At 42.3% G+C, this 15,558-nt stretch overlaps 2 protein-coding genes and 1 long non-coding RNA gene across 4 annotated transcripts in view; 1 reads left to right on the top strand and 2 right to left on the bottom strand.

The window, feature by feature from the left end:
* The window catches only part of LOC134529689 (uncharacterized), a 117,825-nt gene extending 115,137 nt beyond the window's left edge, over positions 1-2,688 (top strand). Inside the window, exon 3 of the mRNA XM_063364082.1 lies at positions 2,573-2,688. Within this exon, the coding sequence (XP_063220152.1) occupies positions 2,573-2,688 (116 nt within the window). The remainder of the gene's footprint in view (positions 1-2,572) is intronic.
* Positions 2,689-3,319: 631 nt separating this feature from the next.
* Positions 3,320-11,889, bottom strand: LOC134537567 (uncharacterized). Of its 2 annotated transcripts, none has more exons than XR_010076005.1 (3): positions 11,583-11,889; positions 9,932-10,363; positions 3,320-3,621 (listed from the first exon to the last, which is right to left on the bottom strand). XR_010076005.1 is itself a non-coding variant. In XM_063378135.1 (3 exons), exons 1-3 carry the CDS (start codon positions 11,682-11,684, stop codon positions 3,396-3,398), a joined length of 465 nt encoding a protein of 154 aa, XP_063234205.1. In that variant the 5' UTR covers positions 11,685-11,889; the 3' UTR covers positions 3,320-3,395. The 2 variants fall into 2 exon arrangements, 1 of the variants encoding a protein (XP_063234205.1); XM_063378135.1 differs by having other exon boundaries at positions 10,227-10,363.
* A 91-nt stretch (positions 11,890-11,980) lies between these two features.
* Positions 11,981-14,024, bottom strand: LOC134537573 (uncharacterized). The gene is made up of 2 exons (XR_010076006.1): positions 13,552-14,024; positions 11,981-12,186 (listed from the first exon to the last, which is right to left on the bottom strand). It is a non-coding gene; the product is annotated as an uncharacterized LOC134537573 (long non-coding RNA).
* Between the last annotated feature and the right edge of the window lie 1,534 nt (positions 14,025-15,558).

Here is a 15,558-nt window from a genome sequence, read left to right as displayed (position 1 = left end):
ACACAAAAAAAAATGCCTCTTATTCAACTTGTTGGTGACCAAGCAATATATAAATATATTGAAGAATGCCTATGCGAGGATGAGGATAGGTGGTCTCTCGTAAAGGGTGTGTTAGGTGGATTTCACACAGAATTGTCATACCTTAATGCTGTAGGAAAAAGATATTCTGGAAGTGGTATCGAAGAATTAGCTGTTGCTGCAGGTGTTGTAGCTGTAGGAAGTTTAAGTCAAGCATTATCTGGGAAACATTACAACAGGGCAATGCGTCTGCACAAATTGATAGCAGAAGCTTTAATACATATGCTTACACAAAGTTACATTGAAAATCACCCAGATATACTTGAAGGCTTAGAACAGGTGGTGGATATTTCAACAGAAAAAGAATTTGATGAATTTGTAGCATCACAATCATTTAATGAATTCGTGCAATTGATGTTCCAAAATATCTTTGACAGTAACTCAGATATGGCAAAATTTTGGCTATCTTATATTATTGATGTGGAAGTCTTGTTTCAGCACTACCACTGTCTACGGAGTGGAGTAAATTTTGATGAATACTTAAACAGTTGTCGTAGAATGCTTCCTCTACTAGCATCATATGGAAACATAAATTACCTTCGCTTCCTCTCTCTCTATTATTGGCGAATGTCCAACTTGACAGATAATGAGAAGAAACATATGGCTTCAATATACTCATTTTCATTGACTGGCAAGAGTTACAGCAAATTGCCTCCTGACCAGGTCATTGAAATGACTATGAACAAACAATCCAAGAACCGTAGAAGTGGTGGCTGGGTGGGATTTTCCAAGAATATATCCATGATTGCTATTAACATTTTAAGCAGGCCTGCTGTGTTGTACTTGAGAGAGCAATTGCAAGAAGCCATAGATATGAAGAAGCCTATTTACAGCCACCCAGAATTGGGTCCATCGAGGATGAAGAAAGACTTTCGAGTGATTCACGAAGTGAAACTTGCTCTAGAGGAATGGGATGCGAACCCATGGGACCTAAGTCGGCCAACTCTACGCTCACTTTGCACTGGACAGCCAGCACCAGAACATGTAGTGAAAAGTTTGGACACAGCTCATGATGAGGGAAATGCCATGGCAGAAGCAATATTGAACAGACTTTCTTCAGAAACTACATCACTCCACAACCCGATTACAAAGAGGAAAAGCCAAACGTTTGCGACGAAGACTGCCTCCACTGCAAAGAGCAGGCAAACACTGAGGACATTGGTAGATCATGCTGCAACAAAGCAAGTTGTCGATATGTTAACAAGTGGAGAAACTGCGACCATGACACTACTGGATATCATGCAGTATAGAATAACAACTGTGTGTTTATCATTGTTTACAGCTGATGGTATGTTCCATAAACCAGTTAAGTCAAAATTCATGACATTACTAGATCTGCACCCTGTGATGGCACCACCGCTTTACCATGCTATCGTAGATCTCGGAATGGCCTGGAACAAGATACCAGCTTGCAAGACTTGGAGTCTTTATGCCTACAACCTCTACAACTTCATACTAAGTCGCCATCCTGAAGCAGTAGCATTTCACATAGTCAATGATATTTACAACGAAGAAACATTGATTGACAGTACTAAATATCATGAGCAAAAACGTCGTATGATATCGTATGGGTTCGTGCCGAACATTTACCCCATTGCTGACAAGCAAATGCCTACAGGAAGTGCATGGCGTTCATTTCTCTCAAAGCCTGCAAATAAACTAAGACTTCAACACTTCCTTCTCAATGAATGACAATCCTATAAGCACAATACTAACTGGTATTACACGAAAGATCTTCTCTGCTATGATCTCATATCCAACGAATGTGATCCCCGATTCGAAGCACCACTGCCATGTGAAGCAGATATCAGGGCGTTCTTCCAAGCAGCACAATTAGATGATCCTCATCCAATTGTACTTGATTTCGAAGACACAGATGTATGGGTTATTGCTTCATACATCAGTCATATAACCGAGCAGGATATGTACATGTATAAAAGGAAATCGGGAAGTTCTGCAGAATTCTACATCTGTCGCTCATTGTTCTCTAAAAAAGACAAAGCATGTGCTGCTCTTGGTCTCTACACATTTACAGGTTGTGACACGGTAGAAGGTTTCTTTGGCTGTGGCAAAGTGACAGCAATGAAACGCATTCTCCAATCAAATAATCTGACATACCTACAGACAGTACTACAACTAGGAGTCAGCAAAGAACTATCCCATGAAATGTTCATTCAACTGGAGTTGTTAACGATTAGGATTATCTACAATGACTCTGTGAGTCAACGATTGTGTGAAGCACGAGAAAGAAAATGGAGGCAGTTACGACATTATGATTCTGCCAGGTTGCCTCCAGACGAGGACTCATTTAGACAACACTGTCTCCGAAGTCATTTGCAAGCTTATGAATACAAGAATGCGAGACTTCTAAAGCAGTTGCCCCCTACTAACTTCGGGTGGGAAAGGCACAAAGATGGATTGCGACCTGTCACACACACCATACCCGCACTTCCATTTGGAACCCAATTGCCTCAATCCAATGAAACCCTTTCAGAGGAGTGTGACAATGAATTAGAAGATGAAAAGGAGCAAGTCAGTGGAATTCATGACTCATCATTGGAAACCAGCGATACAGATGAAGAGTATAGTGATTCAGTGGAAGATCAGTGAGATGATTTTCATATACAGTGAACATTAACTATGTGTGATGTTACATTCAAGACATTTCCATATGTAAAAAAAAAAGTCCTGTTTAAAAATGCACAGGCTGTGGTGTATAAACCTGAAAAATCATAAAGCATACACTAGCTTCTGTTTTTCAAAATGGCGGCCAAATTCCAACATTACCAAGGTGACTCCCATGCTAAATTTAATTCTCTAAATGTTAATAATGAAATTCAATCTAAATATTAAGGTCCTGTTTTAAAATGCACAGGCTGTGGTGTATAAACCTGAAAAATCATATTGCATACACTAGTTTCTGTTTTTAAAAATGGCGGCCAAATGCCAAAATTACAAAGGTGACTCCCATGCTAAATTTCATTCTTTCAATGTTAATAATGAAATTCAAACTAAATATAAAAATCCTGTTTAAAAATGCACAGGCTGTGGTGTATAAACCTGAAAAATCATATAGCATACACTAGTTTCTGTTTTTCAAAATGGCAGCCAAATGCCAAAATTACAAAGGTGACTCCCATGCTAAATTTCATCCTTGGCATTCCAAAAATGATTTCCAATCATAAAAAAAAGGTCCCCTAAAAAAACGCACGAACCTTTGTATATCGACCGGACTATTAATGGGAATGCATAAAAGAAAAAAAAATGTTTCAAACCCCAATACTTACAGTTGCCCAGGTGTTTATTACATACAGACCTCAATAAGAACACCCGGGTAAATCATCAAGAGGAACTGCCAGTACTTCACTGTCTCCATCTACTTGCTGTGTCGTAACCTCAAATTCTTCGCTGTCACTGTCTTCACTTGAACTATCCTCGCCGAGGTGGATGATGAGTGGAGGAATGGTGCCGCTGTCTATGTGGATTTCTCTCTCCCAGTCTGCTTGAATTAGCTTCTCCACGTGATCCACACACCTCGCCCATCTAAAAAAATTAATGTATACAGTAAAACCTCTATATAAATGACCTGTTTATAGCAAAAACCACTCTATAACAAAATATGTTTGTTTCTGTCAAAACGGCATAGTAAACAATGCATGGCATGCTCTTTATTACATACAATTTTGAACTCACTCCACAAGAAACTATTTTTAAACACAACAAAACTCATTTAATGTGTTTTCCTCAACTATCAAAGCTATTATTTAATACTTGAAGTAACATGTTTTGTTTTATGTTATCTGAAAAAAAAAAAATTTGAGTGGTTTATTCAAGATATAATAAAGCTGTAAATATTTTCTATGTTATCAATAAAGGCTTAGAATGCATATGATAAAATATTTATTTCATAACTTTTGTGTTTGTTTTTGGTTAAAATTTGTCCCAGACAAAAACAGTGAGATATAGCGAAAATTTAATTTTTTGAATAGTTTTGATGATTTACTGTATATGTATTTCACTATAATAACATAACTTTTGAAAATACTAATGTGCAAGAACTACATGTGTAAATACCTATTCAAGTTCGCTAGATGAAAATATTCAAAATTCTCTACGTTGAAATTTTATCTGAATATTGAAATCTGCCTACAGCACTGAACCCACCATAACTTTAAAGTCATTGACACAAGATTAAGCATAACAGAAAGTAATATCACAATTACTAATAAATACAAAACTATTTATGGAAATGAAACAATTGTAAATGGACTGCAATTACAAAAAAAAAAAACCTTGCAAATAAGTCACCACTGTTAGATCTAGAAACTACACAAATATGTATGAATCACATGGGAATAAAATTACAAACACAAACACGAACACAAACACATACATTTGACGCCGTCCCCGCTACCTCCGATTATATAGACGTGATTTTGTTAGGTTCGTGATCTCAGGGAAGGTTCGGCCTTGTGGCTAGAGGTAGGGGTCAACGCAGTAGGGCCCCCCGAGCTGTTGAGGCCACTCGGGACGCCTGAATAATAACACAAAACCTCTTCAGATAGTTGGTGAATTTAATACAGCACAGCCCAATACATGGTGCTGCCCGTTCTGGCCGTAACGGTTTGCCCGACGCGACTAGTCACACGCGCAGCTCACTTCCTCAGTGGCGGCTCACGATTCTTATGCGCGTGAGGGGCAGACTCGTATACGTGACGCGAAAGTTACAAAAGACACTGACATGGCACACGATATTTTGAAGCACAATACACTACACTAATACCTAGCTCTGGATAAACTGGGCTAGCAACACGTAGGCCCGTGTCTCCGGCGACTCTACGTGGTGACTAGGTGTGTCCCAGGGACTGAATCGTTATTAAGTTTGGTGGCGCACTGCCGTACGACGGTGATACATAAGCCCTGACATGACGAATTACACTTAGGCGAACAACTATTCCACTAACACATTACACTTGATAAACTGGGCTAGCAACACGTAGGCCCGTGTCTCCGGCGACTCTACGTGGTGTCTAGGTGTGTCCCAGGGACTGAATCGTTATTAAGTTGGATGGCACGTGTCGCCTGCTGGCTGCCCCGTGCGGGCCAAAACTAAGTAGCCTGTAGGCTAGGTTGGGCGTGAAGCGCCGACGTAAAACACATACTCTCCCCACAGTACTTACGTATGACGTAAAACACTCATCTCGGAGCACTGATTGAATTAAGTTAAGTACCTCATGGTAAATTTAGGCCGACCGCGGAACTGTACAAAAGGTTGAAAAGAAATTACACTATGGAAAACTACATGTCGGTGAATGCAAAGTTTGAAGGTTCCGCGTTGCGCGCAGGCTGCCGGCCTGGTTGAGCTCTCGAAGGACACTGCAGGTGTCGCCGCGCACGACCCCCCTCCCCCGCCAGCCCTCCCGCGGAAACGTGTGAATTTCGCGGGAAACTGAACCGGCCAGGTTCGGGACAAATCGCACATTGAAACATGATTTTGCAAAGACTTAATTATTAATTAATAAAAAATAATGTTTAATAAAATCCTGTGGAAAAACATAATTATAACAATTTGTTGTAGTGCGGCGGAAGGATATGCCACACCCGGCCGGATCCTTCCGCCGGCGCAGCACTCGTTGCACGGCGATCGCCTCGACGCACGCACTACACTTAGCTGCGCGCACGGGCGCGTTCGGTGCACACGCTTCTAGGAGACGTTGATGAGGCATAGCGGTCTATGCGACATAGAGGAGCATTGGCGGTCGGCGTCAAATGCCCCCCCTTCTCTGAGACCGCTATGTGCATCAACGCCTCACTACACACACACACACACTTAAAGATACGCCGGCACACTGACCTGGTACACCCGGGGCGGCGTCGGGTACCTGTGGGTCAGCGTCATCGGCGGCCGAGATGGGCGGCGGCGGCATCGCGGCGCCTTCAGCGGCAGGCAGCGGCGCTCCCATGGCGGCGCACGTGGCAGGCGGCGGCGCTCCCATGGCGGCGCACGTGGCAGGCGACGACGGCGCGGCACCTTCAGCGGCGCGCATGACGTGCGGAGGCGGCGCGGTGCTTTCAGCGGCGCGCATGGCATGCGCCGGTGGCGCGCCCACAGTGGCGTGCGTGGCGGCAGCGCGCCCTCGGTGACGTGCGCGGTGGGCGGAGACACGCCCACTTTGACGTGCACGGCGGGCGGAAGTGACACGCCCCCTGTGACGTGCGCGGCGGGCGGAGGTGACACGCCCCCTGTGACGTGCGCGGCGGGCGGAGGTGACACGCCCCCTGTGACGTGCGCGGCGGGCGGAGGTGACACGCCCACCTTGACGTGCGCGGTGGGCGGAAGTGACCCGCCCTCTGTGACGTGCGTGGTGGGCAGAGGTGACACGCCCACTTTGACGTGCGCGGCGGGCGGAAGTGACACGCCCTCTGTGACGTGCGTGGTGGGCGGAGGTGACACGCCCACTTTGACGTGCGCGGCGGGCGGAGGTGACATGCCCCCAGTGCATTGTGGTATGTCGTCGGCAACCTGGTTGTCTCCCGGACTGGGTCGCGATGTGGCCGCTTTGAGACGTGCGGCCGTGCCAGTCACTCTCCCAGTGGCTGGAGGCGGCGTCGTTGGTGGTGCTGGAGGTGGCGTGGTGGATCCGCAGTGACGCTGCGTGTGATCGGCGACCTGGCTGCCTGCCAGGCTGCATCTCCCTGTGGCTGTGTCTGTGTGCACGGCCGCGCCTGTCGCTTTCTCAGCGGCTGAGGGCGGCGTCGGTGGTGCTGGAGGTGGCGTGGTGGATCCGCAGTGACGCTGCGTGTGATCGGCGACCTGGCTGCCTGCCAGGCTGCATCTCCCTGTGGCTGTGTCGGTGTGCACGGCCGCGCCTGTCGCTTTCTCAGCGGCTGAGGGCGGCGTCGGTGGTGCTGGAGGTGGCATGGTGGATCCGCAGTGATGCTGCGTGTGATCGGCGACCTGGCTGCCTGCCAGGCTGCATCTCCCTGTGGCTGTGTCGGTGTGCACGGCCGCGCCTGTCGCTTTCTCAGCGGCTGGGGGCGGCGTCGGTGGTGCTGGAGGTGGCGTGGTGGATCCGCAGTGACGCTGCGTGTGATCGGCAACCTGGCTGCCTGCCAGGCTGCATCTCCCTGTGGCTGTGTCGGTGTGCACGGCCGCGCCTGTCGCTTTCTCAGCGGCTGAGGGCGGCGTCGGTGGTGCTGGAGGTGGCGTGGTTGAGTCGGCCTGACGTGTCCACCCGGTCTCCGCGTGCCAATCGTACCACAGTGGTTGGACGGGTGTGACGTCTTCCATCTGCGGTGAGGTCGTCACCACCCCATATGGCGGGGGCGGCGTCGGAGGTGCTGGAGGTGGCGTGATTGAGTCGGCCTGACGTGTCCACCCGGTCTCCGCGTGCCAATCGTACCACAGTGGTTGGACGGGTGTGACGTCTTCCATCTGCGGTGAGGTCGTCACCACCCCATATGGCGGGGGCGGCGTCGGAGGCGGCGTCGGAGGCGGCGTCCTGTTGAGGACGGACGTCTGGGTTGTCAGTGACGCGGGCGGCATCATGGCTGTTACCGCGGCGTGGTGGTTGGCCGCGTGTGGCAGCGGCGATGCGGGCTGCGTTATGTGCTGTCGTAGCGGTGTCCGGATTACGTCCGGCCCCTCGGTGTCCGCTGCGGTGTCGTCCTCCTTCCATTCGTCCTGTTCTTCGTACTCCCAGTTGTCCCCTGGGCATGGGTAGCCCTCGCTTGCCCATGCCTCGTAGGCCTCCTGGAAGTCGTTCATTTCTAGTGACTCGTGGTGACTTGTGACGTTGCTCCACTATGCATGCTCGCCGCTTCGTCACGACTCATGTTCGTGCTCATGTTCGGCGCGTAGCAGCTTCGCAGCTGCGCCACCTGATCCGTGTGCGAGGCGCGCGGACTTCCGCTCCCACAGCCGTTATCTCGCCTGGCGCGTAACTTGATGCGCGTCTGGCGTGTAACTTGACGCGCGCCTATCGCCAGGTGCCCGCTCCTTTGGCTGTCTGCGCGTCGCGTCTGTTTCCGCGCGATTCCCGACTTCCTACGCGAGCCCTTACTGGTACACTAATTTGAAGTATAAAATTTGAAAAATTTGAGAAAAAATTTGAAAAATTTGAAACAAAATTTGGAAATTAATTTTTAGAAAATGAAAGCCACACTAGTCGGGCGCCAATTTGACGCCGTCCCCGCTACCTCCGATTATATAGACGTGATTTTGTTAGGTTCGTGATCTCAGGGAAGGTTCGGCCTTGTGGCTAGAGGTAGGGGTCAACGCAGTAGGGCCCCCCGAGCTGTTGAGGCCACTCGGGACGCCTGAATAATAACACAAAACCTCTTCAGATAGTTGGTGAATTTAATACAGCACAGCCCAATACATGGTGCTGCCCGTTCTGGCCGTAACGGTTTGCCCGACGCGACTAGTCACACGCGCAGCTCACTTCCTCAGTGGCGGCTCACGATTCTTATGCGCGTGAGGGGCAGACTCGTATACGTGACGCGAAAGTTACAAAAGACACTGACATGGCACACGATATTTTGAAGCACAATACACTACACTAATACCTAGCTCTGGATAAACTGGGCTAGCAACACGTAGGCCCGTGTCTCCGGCGACTCTACGTGGTGACTAGGTGTGTCCCAGGGACTGAATCGTTATTAAGTTTGGTGGCGCACTGCCGTACGACGGTGATACATAAGCCCTGACATGACGAATTACACTTAGGCGAACAACTATTCCACTAACACATTACACTTGATAAACTGGGCTAGCAACACGTAGGCCCGTGTCTCCGGCGACTCTACGTGGTGTCTAGGTGTGTCCCAGGGACTGAATCGTTATTAAGTTGGATGGCACGTGTCGCCTGCTGGCTGCCCCGTGCGGGCCAAAACTAAGTAGCCTGTAGGCTAGGTTGGGCGTGAAGCGCCGACGTAAAACACATACTCTCCCCACAGTACTTACGTATGACGTAAAACACTCATCTCGGAGCACTGATTGAATTAAGTTAAGTACCTCATGGTAAATTTAGGCCGACCGCGGAACTGTACAAAAGGTTGAAAAGAAATTACACTATGGAAAACTACATGTCGGTGAATGCAAAGTTTGAAGGTTCCGCGTTGCGCGCAGGCTGCCGGCCTGGTTGAGCTCTCGAAGGACACTGCAGGTGTCGCCGCGCACGACCCCCCTCCCCCGCCAGCCCTCCCGCGGAAACGTGTGAATTTCGCGGGAAACTGAACCGGCCAGGTTCGGGACAAATCGCACATTGAAACATGATTTTGCAAAGACTTAATTATTAATTAATAAAAAATAATGTTTAATAAAATCCTGTGGAAAAACATAATTATAACAATTTGTTGTAGTGCGGCGGAAGGATATGCCACACCCGGCCGGATCCTTCCGCCGGCGCAGCACTCGTTGCACGGCGATCGCCTCGACGCACGCACTACACTTAGCTGCGCGCACGGGCGCGTTCGGTGCACACGCTTCTAGGAGACGTTGATGAGGCATAGCGGTCTATGCGACATAGAGGAGCATTGGCGGTCGGCGTCACATGCAACACATTTTCAAAACGACAACTACACAAATTCAAACCACTTATTTTTACCAATTGTTTTAAAACTGTATTACTGGTATATGAATATACACAAAATGATAATCACACTATACACACACTAGCACACAAAGTTATCAAAAGGAATGGTAGGACCAGGCTGCTAGGCAACAATACTTACGTATTATGTAAAAATGTATGGTAAGGGTTTTGCTGAAGCTTGAGGAATGTTCTACAGGAAAATAAAACAATTTCTACTTCAAAAGGAATACCCCATTGGTCATGCAACATGAAAATACCTCTCTGGTGTGGAAGCATCAAGAGCCTCTTTCCAGATGGCTGCAACTGCATCATTGTCAAATCTCTTGGCCCGCCCCACGTTACTATTGTAATGGTGTTTACATTGAGCCCAAACTAGTTCGATTGCATTATAGTGGCAGTGATAGGGTGGGAGTCGTAGAATTTTGTGGCCATAGTTACAAGCCAACTCGTCTACCTCATATCTGAAAAGTGTGTTAGAACAAGGCGTATACGTAATTTTTTGCAACTATCTCACTTTTAAAGAAATGCTGTAAAAAAAACGAAATAATATACCGTATTCGGGGCTTGTTTTGTTTAGCTATTCTCAGCAGCTCCACTTTCAGAAAATTATTTTCATGTTTTATCTCATTCTTCTCCAGCCACGCGATCAGTGCATCCTTGGTCCAGTTCGTTGTAGGTGTTTTCTCAACCTACGTTATGCCAACATTTAACTAAATACTCAAGTAGCTGATAAGAATTCATGACAGTAGAACCCTGTTACAATTTTACTGCTTATAAAGTTTTCCTGCCTATAATGTATTATTTTTCAAGTCCAATATTTTCCCTATAAGGACAATGTATTTAATTCCTGGATATAATGTTTCACAAATTATGCGTTTCGTGCTTGTAATGTTCACTTCATAAAATTTTAGAAGACGAAAAAAATTAAAAGCCTTTGTCTATACTGTCTATGTATATGTGTATGTTAGCAGTTAACTGCCTGTTGACACCCTTGGAAAACAAATAAATTCATAAATTTTTAGCCATTCTGTGTGTTTTCAAATGTATTCACTTAAATCACATGTTCAAGTGGCAAAAGAACTGGACTTAAGCATTTCCACTGTAAACACTGTCGTGAATTATGACAATTATACAGAAATGAGACAATTTTACAGCAATGAGACAATGTGTAAGTAAAGACAAAGCAGATAGAAGCTGGAAGCACCATGATGTTAAAGAAAAATTGTTTTTGGCTTGCTACAAGAAAATTGGAGCATCAAATATATCTTTATGCAGCTTGTTGAGTCCATTGGCAATAAATCCACACTAAAAAGTACTAAACTGAATTTCCTGCTTATGTTTTTTTTTCTTGTAGCCCCTTAAAAACAAATTATAACAGGGTTCTACTGTACTTATGCAAAGCAAACATGTGTTTTGGCATATTGTCATAATGAATTTCTAAATTTAACAAAGCATGTTAGTTTAGTGACTAGAAATTTTTTTGAAAATATTATTTTAATTTATTAAGTAGGGCAACAGAGCATTCATAAAGTGGGTCCTTTTACCAAACAAGTAATTATGTCATTTTCAAATGCTATTTGCAATAAAAAAATTTTATTTGTTATTTCAAACCCTCTACTAAATTAGTTTGCACTATGATGTAATTCAATTACATTATATATATATATATATATATATATATATATATATATATATATATATATATATATATATATATATATCTGTGTGTGTGTAATCAATTTCAGCTCAAACATTATAGTTTAAAAAAATGTAGTGTAGGCATACTATTAAGATAACAATTATTGCTGGCAAAATGTATTAGTCTCGAATATTCGTACTTATACACATGTAAATTTTTCACATTACAATTTGAGCAATAAAAAGACACTGCTTTACCATTGCACATACCTGGGTGCTGTGATATGAAGCATTGTCCATTATAATGACACTGGGTTCCTCCAGATGCACCAACATGTCTTCAAACCACATCAAGAAAGTTTCCCCATTCATCTCGCCATGGTAGTCTGCAGTCTTCTGACCTGAAACAAAAAGTAATCCTGCTCCTGGCACAAAGCCAGTGCGCCCTCCAGCATTAACAACAATAAACCTTTTACCATCTCCAACAGTACGTCTCTTCGCAGATTGTAGACTCTTGTCCTGCCATGACTTTGATACAGTTCCTGAAAAATATATGAAATGGAAATGAAATACTTTGTATTGGACCACAGAACAAATTTTCAAATAAATTAATGCCTTGCCTCTCTGGAAAATCCATGTTTCATCAACAAATATGAAATTGGCACCTCTTTCTTTTTCTTCTTTATACTTTTCAAGAAATCTATTCGCTTCAATACTATGTTTTCATTCTCTATCAAAGCTTTTCGTCCATCAACAGTTGTCCATGAAAATCCCATCTTCTTTAACAATTTATGAAGACTTGATCTTCCACCATAATAATCTATTTGTCTTTCCCTGATTTCTTTCAAAATGGTGTCGACTGTAACATTCAAACCTGTAAATTTATTGCATACATTAACAATACATGAAATAACAGAGGTACACAAAACTAAGCGAAACCACAACCCCGTAGAAGATAATTTAAGTGCACAATTTACATTTATTAAATAGTTTTAATAAACTTACATTTCAAAAATACTTTTAAATTAATTTAAATTTTGTAGTTTGCTTAGAGGAATTCTACATTGCAGTATTTTTGTCTGCAATGATATGACGATTATATTGCGCGTTTGTATTGAAGTTGTGTAAAACATTATTATTTCAGCATTCAATTTAGCAATCAATAAGTTACAAGCTCTACACTGTGTTATAGGTAAATGTTTTGTATCGTGTATCCCATGTGATCCCTAGATCTTTATGCATGAACCTGTACATCCTATTGATCGTGTGGTGCATGCTTTTTTTCATTTATTCAGATCAAAGATCCTGAACATAATCAAATATTGTGGTATAGCAAGAATAATTATCATAAGTTTAATAAAACATATATATTTTCATTGTTATTCAACTTTAAATCATAACTCATTACTACATCACAGGTTTTTAGTTTTGGTTTTGTACAGGATTTTTAAACGTAATAAATTAGAAAAGCAAGCATCATCAATCACAGGATCAATATTTGCAGGATCATGCGATCAGGATCAATGTATCGAATCGGATACGCGATACTAAACTTTTACTGTTTTATAACCTTCTGTTACTTCATACACTAACACACAGTTTGTCTGGCTAAGTTGTGTTTTCATATGATACTTCATTACAATGAAGTAGGCCTATTGTTTATAAAATAACAATACCCCTATATTTTCTAAAGGGTTAGGCGGGCCATGACACTATTTTGCAATAGAATATATATTGTACTGGACCCTGCCACACAGTACAATTTAGCCAATTAAGTATCCCAATTTTTTTTTAATAACCATGCTTGCTTAGACCACAACTCACTAATTTGTAACCAATTACTGCTAAAGCGCACAACTGGATATTATTGATACTGGAAATAGTCATTATTTAACCTTCTGATACATCATAAAAGTTGAGGTTATTTAATGTGTATACTGTGTATAACGATATAAACATTACTTGTAGTTTTAGAATGTAACAATTTTCTTTCTATCTTTAACCTAACCTTAAAAGGACGTGTACCTATTTCATATGTTGCACAATATTCTATATATCAATACCATATCAATAAAGAAACCTAACAAACCACTCAAAAATGTTAAGTATTTTTAAAGGACAGATGATATCGGGAAAAAAACTGAACCGGTCAATCTGCATATGGATATATGAAATGAATACAATTAAGTAGGGCCTACCCCAGTGATATTGAAACTACTCTTCAGTATCAAATTTTTACCTTCAGCGTACATCCTGTAAATTGCATTCCTGATTGCATTTACTGTGAAATCGTCGACTGTGTCAAGTGACTTTCCTTCCTGTGGCCTTTTTTTCCTCTTTTTTCCTGGTGTTGAAACTTCTTCAATGTCTTTCTTGTAGTACCTAACCAAAAAAAAAAAAACATTTGTCATAACACTTTTCCGGGGACCCGTTCACAATACGCAGTTAGGCAGTGTTCCAAATATGGCATTTTGTCACAAATATTTGCTTTGTGGTCACTAAATGGAAACATGACAGACTTTGTCCACGAAATTAATGAAGTGTTTTTTTATTTATTTTGTGATCTCCCAAACAGATGAAAAACTAATTAAATGCAAATTATAAAATCACTCCCTTATGTTATAGTTAAACCTATCATAAAGTTTATAAACATCGTTATAAACAAACGTGTATCACACCCATAAAAATACTTGAAAGTGCCTATATTGTTATTGTTAGGACCTGAGTAGGCCTAATATGATTTTAGGTTAACTTTTCAACAGAGACGTCACATGGCGGTGTTGTCTCACACCAAAAAATTTAAATTGGAAATAAAACACAAAAAACCTCGTGAGTTAAAACACAGGCCGACAATACTTAGGACACAGTCGATATTTTTTTTACGTGCATGAAAACGAAAAAAGCCTACTTACTTGAGAACAGTTGACTTTGCGATGTTGAGAAGAAACGCGGTCGTCTGCGTAACGTCACATTTCTTCAAGTCGCCTTTTTTAATTAAAACATATAAGTTCTGAGCGACGTTAATGATGTCCATCTGACGCTGCGAAGAAGTAGCTTTCCCCATTCCGGAACCAATTACCATTACAGCAATCACAAGAACCACACAAAATATCAAAACGATAACAAATTCCATCATTACAATAGTAGATAATAAATAATATAACAAAGTTAAAATACACAATATTAACACAAAATCCTGAAACACAAACTGTACGTTATTTCACGGTCAGTAATATATTAAAACACACTGCAATATGGCGTAATCTGTGCAGACTGCAAACGGCTGAAAGAGAAAACAATCAAGTGACTATTAACATTATTAATGCGCGACCACGGTTTCGGCACGTAATATTTTTTTACCGTTAACATAACGTTTTTATTTCACCAGAGATTTAAAAAAATGTTCAAACTTAACAAATACCCACACAAATTCTTAAATACACGCGGAAAGTCAAAAAATATATATTTTGGCTATGGAACTATTTCGTTCTAATCATTGCCAACACACCACTTCTCTCACTGTTTCATTTACACACATGCGAGATCATTAATATTAATAATATTGTACATAGATAGTTACTTTTTTTGTAAAATTTTATTTAACATCATTATACGGTAATTTAGTGTTAATCCATGTTTAATATGCATATGATGGAAAGTATTTTTGCAAACGAACCAAACATGCTGCATCCTGGTGTGTTTTTTCAAAGGTTCGTTTAAAAAAGTAGGAGGTTACCGTGGATGGACTATATAAACCGATTGGAGCTAAGAATTAGTCATTTCACTCCGATGCGGAACTAAATGATTTATTATAAGATTGCTAGCTTTCGTAAGTGTTCCTGTAGTAGAATAGAAATTATGTAATAAATATTATGTTTGATAAAGAACTTGCAGTGTTTAATTCCTCGAACCTCTCACTATTATGTTAAATTGATGTTATATTTAATTTTTTTTGCATCATCCAAGATCGTACCAAGGACCTTAGTCGATCTAATTTATCAGTATATTGATTGAAAATTTATTTAATGAATTCTGAACTTTTTCCTGAACTTCTAGGTTAATTATTACAAATTTCCAAGATGGTGGTCTTGATGGCTTATAGGATTATGGTAGTAGAGGATTAAAAGTCTCTTTAAGAATTTTGAACAAGGTTTATTGAAATTATTATTTTTTACATAAAATTAAACATTATTACAATGATCGAGTATCGAACCAAGGACTGGAACTGATCGAACCATTCTGTAAA

This window comes from Bacillus rossius, chromosome 1 (assembly GCF_032445375.1).
Source record: "Bacillus rossius redtenbacheri isolate Brsri chromosome 1, Brsri_v3, whole genome shotgun sequence".
NCBI lineage: Eukaryota > Metazoa > Arthropoda > Insecta > Phasmatodea > Bacillidae > Bacillus > Bacillus rossius.
Note: the sequence above shows the minus strand (reverse complement) of the source record. Positions and strands in the feature narration are given on the sequence as shown.

Bases quoted from the DNA above. Each gene is read 5' to 3' on its own strand.
- LOC134537567 (XM_063378135.1), bottom strand. From the start codon at position 11,684: ATGAATGGGGAAACTTTCTTGATGTGGTTTGAAGACATGTTGGTGCAT. The intron at 10,364-11,582 runs GTATGTGCAATG...GGCATAACGTAG, and splicing joins CTTCATATCACAGCACCCAG to GTTGAGAAAACACCTACAAC. The intron at 3,622-10,226 runs GTATATTATTTC...TAATTTTTTTAG, and splicing joins CAAAACAAGCCCCGAATACG to ATGGGCGAGGTGTGTGGATC.